Source organism: Anguilla anguilla, chromosome 9 (genome assembly GCF_013347855.1).
Source record: "Anguilla anguilla isolate fAngAng1 chromosome 9, fAngAng1.pri, whole genome shotgun sequence".
NCBI lineage: Eukaryota > Metazoa > Chordata > Actinopteri > Anguilliformes > Anguillidae > Anguilla > Anguilla anguilla.
In genome coordinates this window covers 7,227,836-7,240,507 of record NC_049209.1, presented here as the reverse complement: position 1 = coordinate 7,240,507, position 12,672 = coordinate 7,227,836, and the positions used below count along the sequence as shown (strand labels likewise).

General features: G+C 52.3%; 1 protein-coding gene across 8 annotated transcripts in view; it reads right to left on the bottom strand.

The window, feature by feature from the left end:
* LOC118236447 (unconventional myosin-XVIIIa-like) overlaps window positions 1-12,672 on the bottom strand; it is a 132,377-nt gene that overhangs the window by 56,558 nt on the left and 63,147 nt on the right. For 4 of the 8 annotated variants that reach the window (XM_035434840.1, XM_035434841.1, XM_035434846.1 and 1 more), the window contains 9 exons: window positions 12,252-12,352; window positions 11,384-11,447; window positions 10,433-10,577; window positions 9,985-10,005; window positions 8,206-8,217; window positions 6,271-6,444; window positions 5,433-5,523; window positions 4,242-4,434; window positions 1,912-1,998 (listed from right to left, as the gene is read on the bottom strand). In XM_035434840.1, coding sequence (XP_035290731.1) covers window positions 1,912-1,998; window positions 4,242-4,434; window positions 5,433-5,523; window positions 6,271-6,444; window positions 8,206-8,217; window positions 9,985-10,005; window positions 10,433-10,577; window positions 11,384-11,447; window positions 12,252-12,352 — 888 coding nt within the window. The remainder of the gene's footprint in view (window positions 1-1,911; window positions 1,999-4,241; window positions 4,435-5,432; window positions 5,524-6,270; window positions 6,445-8,205; window positions 8,218-9,984; window positions 10,006-10,432; window positions 10,578-11,383; window positions 11,448-12,251; window positions 12,353-12,672) is intronic. The other 4 variants (XM_035434842.1, XM_035434843.1, XM_035434844.1 and 1 more) reach the window with 2 other exon arrangements.

Genomic DNA, 12,672 nt, shown 5'->3' with positions numbered 1-12,672 from the left:
ACGCGGCGAGGGCCAATTAAGGGCTCGCGGGGAGAGAGGGGCGGCGTGAGAACCATAACAGGAAGAGATAATAACACGATAAAAGGCCTCTGTGTATGTGCTAATGTTGCACACTCCTCTGGAGATGCTCTGTTTTTTTTTTGTTTTTTTTTAAACAGTGTGCATAACCTCTGATCCTATTCTCACATTAAAAAAAAAAAAAAAAAAAAGCAGGCAGTCTGATTTCGCCGGTCTCTGGCTGGCCCGCTGCCAGGTGCTGATGCGGTAATGGCGGGGTGTCTCAGGAGTGCGGACGCAAACAGAACGCGCTAACGAGACGGAGACGGAGACGGAGACGGAGACGGAGACGGACGCTCGCGCGGCTGAGCAGCGACCGCCGCGCTTCTGGAGGCTTTCAGCCGCCGCCGCCAGCGAATCAGGGGACGGCCGCGGAAGCTTCCGGAGGCTTTGGGGGGCCACGCCTTCCACACGCGTACAAACGCAACGCAACGGCGCGATTCGCCAGCCTGACGCACGCGCTGCAGCCTGCCCTCATGCTACCGTCGCCACCACCACAGGGAGAAGGCACACAGCCGCCCTGATACTCTCAACCAGGGGTGGGGGGGGGGGGGGGATTGGGGGTGGAAATGGGGGGGGGGGGGCGCGCTCCGCTGCTAGGACAGTTCAGGAGATTGCGCTGTGTCTCATCATCATTGCGTCGCCTCACGTTTTAGCTGCAGGTTACTTTCCTTTACCTACGCTTTTTATCCATCTCCTCGTTTTATCTCCGATCGGGCAGCGGGAGGCTCTGCCATCCGTAAAACAGCAGGGCGGCGCGGACGAAAAAAAGGTCCAATCGCACGCGTGGCGTCTGTGACCAGCGTGGCCCGAACCCTGGCTTTCAGCGGTGCGGCGCGGTGCGGGACGGCGTACAAGAGTTCAAAAGGACCCAGCGAAGCGAGCGCACCCCGTCATCTTTTTTAATTTTTCTGCGCCGGGGCGCCCGCTCGCCCCTGCGCTCCTCTGATCCCAATCTGTCACGCCGATAGGCTTGACGAGTAAAAGCGTCTGCGGAGAGAGGGATCGACGTCGCCCCGCCGAGGAGCCCGCGCCGGACGCCTTTGTTCTGGGTGACAGACCCGTCGATAACGGCTCAGTCCGCGCACAGAAAAGAACAGATCAGACGTGACAGTAATAAACAGCCTTCGCCGTAGCTATAATTAGAGAAGACACTCCCGCTGGAAAAAAAAAATAATAATAAATTTAAAAAGAGAGAAAAGAAACTCTCAGCAAATGCCAATAAGTAAATAAATAAATAAAATAAAACCACGAAGAGACTGGACAAGTAATAATCACCAAGTTGCTTAAACACTCCGGTAATAACAAACACGCACGCGGGTGACGAGCTAGCTCTGCGACTGCGCCGCCAATGTTCAAACAGCTCGATACCGAGCGATGGCTGAGACCGGTAGCGCCGTCCCCCCACCCGAATTCCGAATCGCCCTCCGAAACGGGCGCGCGCCAGCCGCCTCTCACGCAATCAGGCAACCGGGCAGGACGCGGGGGGCCCAATCAGCCGGAGCGGTCGCCACGGACGACGAGGCCGAGCTCCCAGTCCGCTGAAACCCCCCCCACCCCCCCCCCCCCCACCGGCCACGATTTCACTACGGTTCCTCACACTGCCGCACCGCCACGGTCAGGGGAGATCGCGGCGGAGAATGAGACAGCGTGGGGGAGTGACGGCCGGAGGCTAAAGGCCAGGCCAATGAGGAGTCGGGGCCGCAGCTCGTACTGAAGGGGCCCCGCCCCCGCCCCGCCCCCCCCACAGCGGCGGCGTTCTCCCGTGGCGCGGCGCTCAGTGCCGGCAGGCTGACTGATGGGTAATGAAACACAGAGGGGGGGGGGGAAAGTGTGTGAGGCGTGAAGTCTTACCAGCGCTTGACTCGATGCTTGGTCTACAGCAGCTACAGACAGTGATGAGCTTGGCTCTACATCATCTAAAGCAAGCTCTATGTTTTCCTAAAGGGGACAGAGGGTCGATTAGTGAAGTGATCACAACGTGATTGGAAGGTTATGGCTACAGTCCGTAAGATTCTAGGGTGATTAATCAATCAACTTTCGCTGAATCGCTTACTGTACTCAACAAAAAAAAAAAAGGCCATTTTTATTGTTGCAAAACTCACGTGAAATTACCTTTTGAGACACGTTTCTTTAAAGAGAGTTTGTGCCTGTGGGGACACACTTGCAAACGCTCTCAGTTTTGACAGTGGGCTTAAGGCACAAGCTAGTGGGAGAGCTCATTTTGTTACCTAGCAATTTCAGCAATTTCACATTGCTTGGCGTGATAGTCAAGGACACCACCAAGCTCACAAGTTAGCAAAGAAGACTGACTTTTGTTTCACTGTTAAAGAAAAAATAATGAAATTTCAAAGGAATGTAAGTTTTCCATGATGTTCCAGGATGAAAATTAGTGGTGAAGCAGAAGCGTTTCGAAAAATAATTTCACTTTTTAAGGGAAGGTTATGTTTCTTTTCCACTACAAAATTCACAATTCAGTTGTGAAATGTGCTATTTTTGACACAAGTGTGACCTGTGACTGAGTACTGGAGTACATTTTCTCTGTCAAATCATAAAACAGTTTATTTGCAATAATCACAAGGAATGACATAAAGAATTAAACACACAGGAATAACTTGCCTGTCATTATGATGTTAGAACAAACACATGCAGACAATGAGTGTGATTGTGTTTAGAGACACAGTTACTTTGGTTACTGGAGCTGACTGAAATTTGCAACAGAAAGCTAATCGCCACCAGTAAAAAGATTTGTTACAAAGAGATGTCCTGCACTGAAAAGAAGGAAAATAAGATGCAAGGAGAGTGTAGGACTTCACCACGTGTGTGTGTGTGTGTGTGTGTGTGTGTGTGTGCGTGTCTGTGTGCACCTTTAAGTACGTGTGTGTGTGTGTGTGTGTGTGCGTGTGTGTGTGTGTGCATGTGTGTGTGTGTGCGTGTTTGTAAGTATGCGAGCGCGTGAGAGAGATGGCTGAAAAAGATCTGGTGATCAAAGGCTTTGCAAGGCCCTCCTCAGCTGTGTGGTCCCTTGAGTGATGCACATCCAGGTGGATGCACTCGTTCTCTGTTATCTCCTATTCTAAATGGCTCTGGATAAGAACACCGGCTAAATGAGCGCAGTGTAATGCAATGCATGCTGGGCCAGCGGATGACGTCAGCTGACTGGGCTGCTGTGCACAGCTCGCTGTCAGATCCGAACCCTGTACTCCCGGGCCCTTCTCCCACCCCAAAGCTCCCACTGCCCTGGAGACGCTCAGCACAGTGGTGGCTGGGGGAGGGTGGGAGCCATGTGGCTGAATGAGACCTGAAGCTGGGGGGCTGAGCGGTCTCTGAAGCCCAGGAGCCTGACTGAAGCAGCACAGAGGCAGGCCGCGGTGGGTGTTAAAACCCTGCCCGGATACAAAGCCGCCTCCCCCGAAAAAAACAGCCGCTGCCACCACCGCCATCGCCACGGCCAGATTCTTCCATACCGCTCCTGCCCAGGAGACAGGAGCCATCGGCGGCGCTCTGGCACAGAGGGACAACAGCACTGCGCCGAATCTGCCACTCGCTCCATTTTGTGTGGATGGAGAGGGAGGGGAAACAGGAGCCATCTTGGCTCCAAGTCGGAACGATCAGCACTGCCAGCAGATACCGCTGATGCCCGGCGGGGAGGCGGTGGTTCTGATGGCAGGAAGTGCGAGTGAACGGGGTCCAGAGCCAGCGAGCGGCGTGGTCTTCCTGTCGTCGACCGTTCTGTTCAGCCTGGCAACCGAACCGGGGACACGAGCCCCAGGAATAATGTGTGTGTGTGTGTGTGTGTGTGTGTGTGTGTGTGTGCGTGTGTGCTTTTGCGTGTGTGTGTGTGTGTGTCTATGTAGGTGCGTGTGTGTACATGAGTGCTTGGGCTTTTGTGTGTGTGTGTGTGTGTTTGTGTCTATGTAGGTGCGTGTGTGTACATGAGTGTTTGTGCTTTTGTGTGTGTGTGCATGTGTATGTTTGTGCTTGTGAGAGTGCTTGCCTGTGTGTGTGTGTCCATGTAGGTGCGTGTGTGTGCTTGTGTGTGTGTGCTCGTGTTTGAGTCTGTGTGTCTGTGTGTGTGTGTGTGTGTGTGTGTGTGTGTTTGCGCGTACACATAAGTCCATGCATGCTTGTGGGCGTGCGTGCGTGCGCTTGCACATGCGTGTGTGTGTGTGTGTGTGCGGTACCTCCTTGTAGCGCTCCAGCTCCTGGGTGAAGGTGCGCTCGTGGAAGAGCGTCTGCAGCCGCTCCTGGGCGTAGTTGTGGCACAGCTCCTCGAAGGTGGCGCCCCGGTCGCGTTTGGCCAGCCGCGGGTTCTGGAAGCCGGGCGTGTCCACGATGAGCAGCGAGCACAGCGAGTGCTGGCTGGACTTCAGAGCTCTGAGGCAGAGTCACACGTGAGGGGGACAGAGTCAGAATCACAGACAAACACACCCCAGCCACAGACATCCAGTCACAGACACCCAGCCACAGACAACCAGACAAAGACACCAGTCACAGACATCCAGTCACAGACATCCAGTCACAGACACCCAGACACAGACACCCAGACACAGACATTCAGCCACAGACAGCAGTCACAGACACCCCAGTCACAGACACCTGTCACAGACATCCAGTTACAGACACCAGTCACAGACATCCAGTCACAGACACCCAGTCACAGACACCCAGTCACAGACACCAGTCACAGACACCCAGTCACAGACACCCAGACAAAGACATCCAGTCACAGACACCCAGTCACAGACAGCAGTCACAGACACCCCAGCCACAGACACCCAGTCACAGACACCAGTCACAGACACCCAGTCACAGACACCAGTCACAGACACCCAGTCACAGACACCAGTCACAGACACCCAGTCACAGACACCCAGTCACAGACACCAGTCACAGACATCCAGTCACAGACACCCAGACACAGACATCCAGTCACAGACACCCAGATAAAGACAACCAGCCACAGACACCCAGTCACAGACAACCAGGCACAGACACCCAGTCACAGACGCAGCGCCGAGACACGCTAACAGCGTTGAGTCACAGACCGCAGCGTCAGTCAAAGAGAGGGAGGCACACGGCAAAGCGTATAAAACCACAAAGACAGAGAGAAAAAGAAGAGGAGCAACAGAAAGACACTGCACACATTTAATAAGGGCCAGGAGGTCCCAGGGGGCAGGAGTCCGACGCTGCCAACGGAGCGCTACGAAAACACGCAGCCGAACGATCCTGACGAGCGCGGAGAGAAGACCGGCTCGCCGTGACTCATAAAGCCCGCTCCGCCCCCCCTGCCACCGGGGAGCCACCGTGGCGGAAACGAGCTCAGGGCCTCCCGGTGCCGGCGCGTTCGCCCACGCGGGGCCAGGCGGCCTTACCGATTGATGAGGGAGATGAGCAGGGTGAAGACCTCGGAGTACAAGCTGGCCGCAATGGCCTCCAGACACTCCAGGGCCGTGAACTTGGAGCCTGGGGGGGGGGGGGGAGAGAGACGGACAGCACAGGACACAAGGCCGCTCGTAAAAACCCCATCACACGCACCATTAAAAAATGCCTTACGGAGCGTACCGAGGAAACACAAACCAAGGGTCTCCACACTCCACCGCACAACCAAGACCTGCTATCAGACCAGAAGGTCTACTTTCCCCCGGTCAGGGGGAAAAAAAGGCAAGATTAACTCTGCCACAATTGCAGCCGGCTTTGATAAATCGCACAAGGTCGGGTTCCTCTGTTCATCTGCTTTCCATCCTCACAATTTTTTGCAGTCTCGTACAAAAAACTCCAAAAACCATTAAGGCAAACTTTGTGCGAAATCCAGCACAGCGAGCATTTACCTCATTTCACTTGCGTCACCTGCCAGAGGGCCAATTTTGTGAATACACAGACAGACACTTTTCTTGTTTGTGACAGGCAACTTACAATTAATCTGTTTATACCTGTGAATATCCCTTGATTTTCTGTACACAGAATAGTTTAACTATCATTAAACCACTGCACTCAACGTTTTCCCAGCTACAGATTCAAACGTTCAGGCACGCAGCGCCCGAAACCTTTTTTATTTTTACACCAGTCTTTGACGAACGTGGTGAACTATGCTGCTCGACTCTAACCTGAAGGGTTGAAATAAGAGAGCGGCCCGTTCCGCTTTTCGGAACGCGACCGGGCTGCGATGCGATTGGTCGGACCGATCCGGCCGGGTCCGGCGGTTCCCCTCACCTGAGCCGTCCCCGGAGCCCGAGTCGTCGGGCCCCTGGCGGAAGGAGGCGGACTTGTGCAGCGCCCCCTTGGGCTGGTGCTTGAAGATGGCGGAGGAGAGCTCCTCCAGAGTGCAGCCCAGCAGGTAGGCCGCCTTCTGCGCCCACTCGTGACGAGCAAACTGCTTGCGGCCGGCTGCGGAGGACACGCACACACACACACACACGCACACACACACACACACACACACACACACACACACACACACAGACAGACAGACAGACAGACACACACACACACACACACACACAGCCGTCAGGCACCTCTGCCCGCCCGCCCGTCTGCCTGCCCACCCGCTTCCCAGCATGCATCAGGAGGCAGCAACAACCCAGAGCAGCGCAGCCAGCCTTTCTAAGGCAGTCACTGAAAACCGAAGGACTGCCATTGTGTGACTGGAACAAGGCTGCTGGCCCTGGGGTTGATACTCCATCCATGGAATACACTCTAATGACACACACCAATGAAAATGGACACAATTACCCACGGTAAATGGAGAAGAATGGGGGGGGGGGGGGAGCCTAATGCAGGCAATTTAATAATCCCATACGACATTTTAAGGGCCATTATGGGTACTCCGAAGCAGGCGAACATGTTGCTGCATACAAACGTGTGTCTGCTGGTGACACTCCAGTTGAGGGTGTAGATTCAGATTCTGCGTCTGTGATAACCACGGGAAACATGGAAGTGACATCTTCTCTTTTTCAGTGCTTCGTTGCTATAACCCATAAAGTGTGCTTGGTCTGAATAATTGTGTACAACATTCATGTTTGTATGCTATGTTAAAACAGAAAAGGTTGGCGCACCAAGCACAGAAAACAATGGCTGTGGCTGTGGAAACTTTGACGGATGGACGTTGATTATCTAAAAGTTGTTTTTATTTTGCGCATGCAAATACGATACAAGGAAAAATAGAAGATGGTACGTCCGTCCTCAATCAATCAGACGAAGAGATGGGACACAGCCAATGTAGCAACCCGTGTGATATTTTAGACCAGTCGCAGGCCATGTCCGCATCGACATCGGTGTGCGAACGTCTCAGCCAGTTCAGCCAGGAGGGGTGGGGACACAGCGGCGGCAGAAGTAAATAGCGAGTTTTTTTTCTCCGCAAACGCGTCGTTTCACGTCATTCAGTTCGCACGAAAGAGCCGAATTTGTTTTCCACAGCAACACTACGTCCAGCTTGAGGGCCATTAATAAAGAAGTACTTCCTGTATCGCAAGACACGACGGGGACACGACGTCAAAACAAAAAACACGTTCGGTACGAAGAGCGACACGAAAGGCCATCGCCTGTGCTGCTTTAGCACACGCCCGCCTCGAAGGCAAGTTCCGAAATATTCGGAATCTTTTTTTTTTGCGGCTCTTACAAAGCGCGCAAACAAAAACTGCGTCTTCCGCATCCCCCTTTTGTTCGAAAAGGAGCCTGAAGTTTGGTTTAAATAAAAAAAAAACTAAAAAAAAAACCTGGGAAGATTCTAGCCGACAGAGGCGGCGATGAAAAGCGCTTCAATATTAACAAGTTTTCCCGTTCGGTCGGGGGGGGGGGGGGCGGGAGAACGGCGGTGATATTAAAGCAAACAGCGCGGGAGCCGTCAGACAGCCAGACGGGCGTCACGGCCGGCCTCCGCGGGCTCTGTGCGCCAGGCAGCGCGTTATGAAGACATCAGGGGGGGAGATGGGGGGGGGGGGAGAGAAAAAAAAACCTGTTTCTGAAGGTGATGAAAGTGAAGACAGCGCAAAAACCATCAACACTAACAACAAAAAAAACAAAAAAAAAAAACAATTAAAATGCAAATGACAATATGTCTGGGAGTAGTGATAATGGCATTAAGAAAGCAATAAAAAAAACATCACAAAGGGTCTTTTTTCCCAGTTTTTTTCTTTTTTTTTTTTTTACCTTCGTCCGCCTCTGCATTGCAATGGAACAGCATGCAACATGCGAGGAAAGAGAAGTAGTTAGAACAGAGACACAGCACTACTCTTGACATTTCTGTCAATTACCACCCCCCCCCCCCCCCCCCCCCCATGGGCCAGAACGAGAGCAGAAAGTAGCGAGTCATCACCGTGCCACGCACACACACACACACACACACACACACACACACACACAGAGCACGGTCAGACAGAAGCCGGGGGACCATGCTTCCCAGAGGCCGGGACGGATGTGAGGTGTGTGCGAACGCGTTAGCGTCATCTTCTGATTCCCTTAACTTCACACCGAGTTCTGCGCTGACGGTGCGATGCTCAGTGCGGACTGAGCACTTCCCCCCGAATAACTTCCTTTCTAATTTCACATCAGTTACGTCTGTTCACCTGGAGCCGAACAGACCGCCGAACCTTCGGCAATAAACAATCATAATTTCCCTGTAACTTCTCCCGTCTTTTATTAATCTACTACAATGACAGAAATGTCAACACTGCCCCCTGCTGGTGCGTCTCTACCCACGCTGCTCTTCTTGCTCAGGAACCTCCCGTTTTACAACACGAGAGCTTCACCGGCTGCTGTCTTTAAACACACCGGTAATTAACCGTGAAATCTTTCTGTTGATTAACTACAAAACTAACAAACATTTAAACGCTCTACAAAAAACGCAGCCGCGGTTCAGGTTAAAGCACACCTTTTTTTTGAAATGAAATTTTCACCACGCACAATTTGGTTCCGGCTCGACTGAGAAGCATGTTCCCGGGCTCGGGGCTTAATTATCGCGAGCGCTCAGGAGTCAAACGCACGCCGATGTGCGCAAACCAGGCGAACGCTGATTCGGTTAGCAGAGAGGATGAAATCATCAAAGCATTTTTTTACCCCTGCACAGACTGCTAAAAAACCAGCAGAGAGTGCGCGCGAACCCGATTACAATCACTTGGGACGGCTTTGCGCAAATTCGTTTGTTTGGAGGATGCAGCGGACTTGATTTCTTGGCGCTTTGAGCAAATCTCTCGCTTTCTTGATTGCAGAATAATTCAACAGAGGGTGAAAGGTGAGGTGAACTGGGAGAGAGGTCTGCCCTGCGTGTCGTGTGACAGGGACAAGCAGACGTGTGGGGCGTGTACGTGTATCCGCACGTATGCGTGTGCACGTACAGTAAGTGCATGCAGGTATGCGTTTGCGTATTTGTGGGCATGTATCATATCTGTGCGTATCAGTGCTGTGAGTGTGCTTGTTTGTGTCTGCGTGTGTGTCTGTTTGTGTGTCCGTGTTTGTGCGCGTGTATGAGTGTTTCCATCTGTGTGCTTGTGTATTTGTCTGTGCGTGTGTCTGTGTGAGATTGTGTATTTGTCCGTGCTTGTGTATGTGTGTGCGTGTGTGTCTGTGTGTGCCTGAGCGTGTGTGTGTATGTGTGCGTGTGTCTGCGCGTGTGTCTGCATGCGCGTGTGAGTGCTTGTATATTTGTCTGTGCTTGTGTGCGTGCACGTGTGTCTGTGTGTGTGTGAGCTTGTGTATTTGTCTGCGCGTGTGCGTGTGTGAGTTTGTGTATTTATCTGCGCGTGTGCGTGTGTGAGTTTGTGTGTTTGTCTGAGAGTGTGCGTGTGTGAGTTTGTGTATTCATCTTTGCGTGTGTGGCAGGACCAGAGAACAGTCACAGGGGTCCACACGCAGTGTGGGAGGACAGGCAGGCACACAGAGAGACTCGGGAGATTGAGTAGTCAAGAGCTGAGTGATTAAAACGTTCATTACCAAATCCATCTACGACTGAAACTGCGGAGGGAGGCAATATCAGAGGGTGAACAAACATTCCAGCTTCACAGACAGCCATTTTCATTACAAGGGGCTCAACCGAGCCAACAGCATTCGGCTCCGCAACCAGGCTCCCAAAATTAAACAGCTTTCCAAATTTAAGATTCTTTTTTTGTGCGCAGTTAGCAAACATTGTTCCTGTCTCTCTTTGCTTTTTTTTTTTTAATGAGCGTCTGAGCGCGTGCACATCTTAGGAGTCTTTTGTTCTTCAAAAAGCCTAAGCTAAAAAACCATGCAGTCTATGCTAGGTTATCTGCGTAAACATGCAAAAGTACGCAACTGCACATGACGAGACGAGTCTGATGAGACGAGAGGAGTCTGCCTCATACAACAGCAGAGACCAGAGTCGGGGTTGGCCTCCTGGGGGGGGTGGGGGGGGGGGTCTTACCTTTGGTGGCCCCTGCGGCCCCTAAGTGGTAAATGGCCCCCAGGATGAGCCAGAAGGCCCTCTGCTCCTCTCCCGTGATTCCCAGCACCTTCATGGCCGCCTGCAGCTTGGTGAACTGCTGCGACGCCCTCTGCTTGTCTTCAGGCTGCGACGCAGGGGGGGAGGGGAGAGAGGGCGTTTGGGCTTCTGAGTGACAGGGGAGAGGGGGACCGCGCGCGACACACCCACGTTCTCACGCGCGTCGAAGCGCGACACACCCACGTTCTCACGCGCGTCGTTTCCAGCCGAGATCGGGGCAGGACTGATGGCCGGCTGATGTAAGTGAGGCCGCTGCTGTCTGGGGAACTTCAGTAAGCGTCTCTGTGACACTGCCTGCTATCTGGTCCTGGTGAACACCTCACCAGTCACGGATACAGTGCACTGTAGTGCATATCACTGCGGAAATATAGCACTACCTACACACCTATACACCTGTGTGTACCTATACACATCACATCATTCTCTATATGACTATATGATCAATCCCTGCCTCAGGATATAAAAAAGTGTACAAATATTCATACACCCCCCAAAAGTAAGTTACAAATATTCATACACCCCCCCCCCCCAACCCCCCCCCCCCCCCCCCACATACAGACATAAACAACCCACCACCCACCATACGCTACACTTGCTACATATTAACCATACGCAATTAACCCTTATTTCTCAGAATAATAGAACAATTGCATTCTGACTCTCAAATAAGTCACATTTCCCACACGGATATAATGATGTATTCACCCTTTAAGCCATTTGCACATACAAAGCTCTGAAAAATGCATAATTTTGGAGGGGGGGGTGGGGGGGGAGAGGCGGGGGAGTCTGTTGCTCTTAGCCGAGCTCTAAATGTCGACATTATCATAAAAAGGCAAGGCGGCGAGCCTGAGCCGCGCGACCCCGCGGAGCTACCTTAGACGCAGGCACGATTCCGAACGCGCTGTTCTCCGCAAAGTGGTTGAAGTGCAGCTCCGTCCTGCAGGGGACCAAAAAAAAAAAGAAAAAGAAAAAAAAGAAACATGTAGCCATGACAACAGTAACTATGAGAGAGCCATGCGTCTTAGGGCCTTGGGTCCCAGGGCCTTCGGCGTACTAAAGATCGCGGGAGAGAACGATCGCCCGATTGGCTAATCGCAGAACGGCTTTAACGAGCCGGGCGTACAGGGCTGTGAGCGCAACATCCCTCAACATTCCTCCCCCACGACGACGTGCTATAGCGTCTCCAGCCTACAGCCTCCAGCCGAAAGGCTTCCTTAGCGGCTAACTCTGCAGAAAACACTTTCAAAGATGAGATCCCAGTGTTTCCGGGCAGCAGTAGTATAATATTTTATGCATTTTATATTTTATTTTATGTTCTACACGTCAGCGATATGACTATGTTATATATGATGTTGTTGCCGATGTATGATGTTGTACGATGTTGTTTCCGTCTTTTTCCCTGCCTGTGCACCAAGACGACAAATTTCATGTTTTTTTTCAAAACATGACTAATAAAGTTAACTCCAACTCAGAATGAGGAAGCAGCCATTATCTCTCCAGCCGTTACCACCGACGTACCAGAGCACAGACACAGGAACGTGACGAGAACGATACGGACACCCACGTGAGACGAGGAGAGTCCGGAACGTTCCCGCCACCTCCCTGCACTCCTCCCATGAACACCTTTAACAGCCTTCCATGGGCGGTCCACGCGGCTGTGTTTACATACACGTGCTTTACGTACACGCGGACAGGCAAACGGGTCTTATTTGGTTGTGGAGCTAGACGGTCGGGTCCCTACCTGAGAGAGCTGTCCGCTCCCGCCATCATGTAGTAGAAGACGTTGAAGGTGGCCTCCCCCTCCGGCCTCCTGGTCACCCTCAGCTTCTCCAGCAGCATCGTCTGCAGCAAACGGAGGGAACGCGCTAGGCTAGGCATGTTAGCCGCTAGCATTTACCCGGCCCGATTCGCGAAGGCCTTCGTAGCGCGTGTAAAACCTTTCAGCGCTCGCAAAAGCTAATAACACCACCAATTATTGGTGGTGTTATTGGTACTGTGTGTGCTAAAAGGTTTCGAGCATGCTAAAGGGCTGAGTACATTAGGTTCACAGACAGTACAGAACATGCTAAATTCACTGCCATGATGTTCTTAGCACATTTGTCAATACAATATGATGTTCTGTGTGTATAACTGTGTGTGTGTGTGTGTGTGCCCATGTGTGT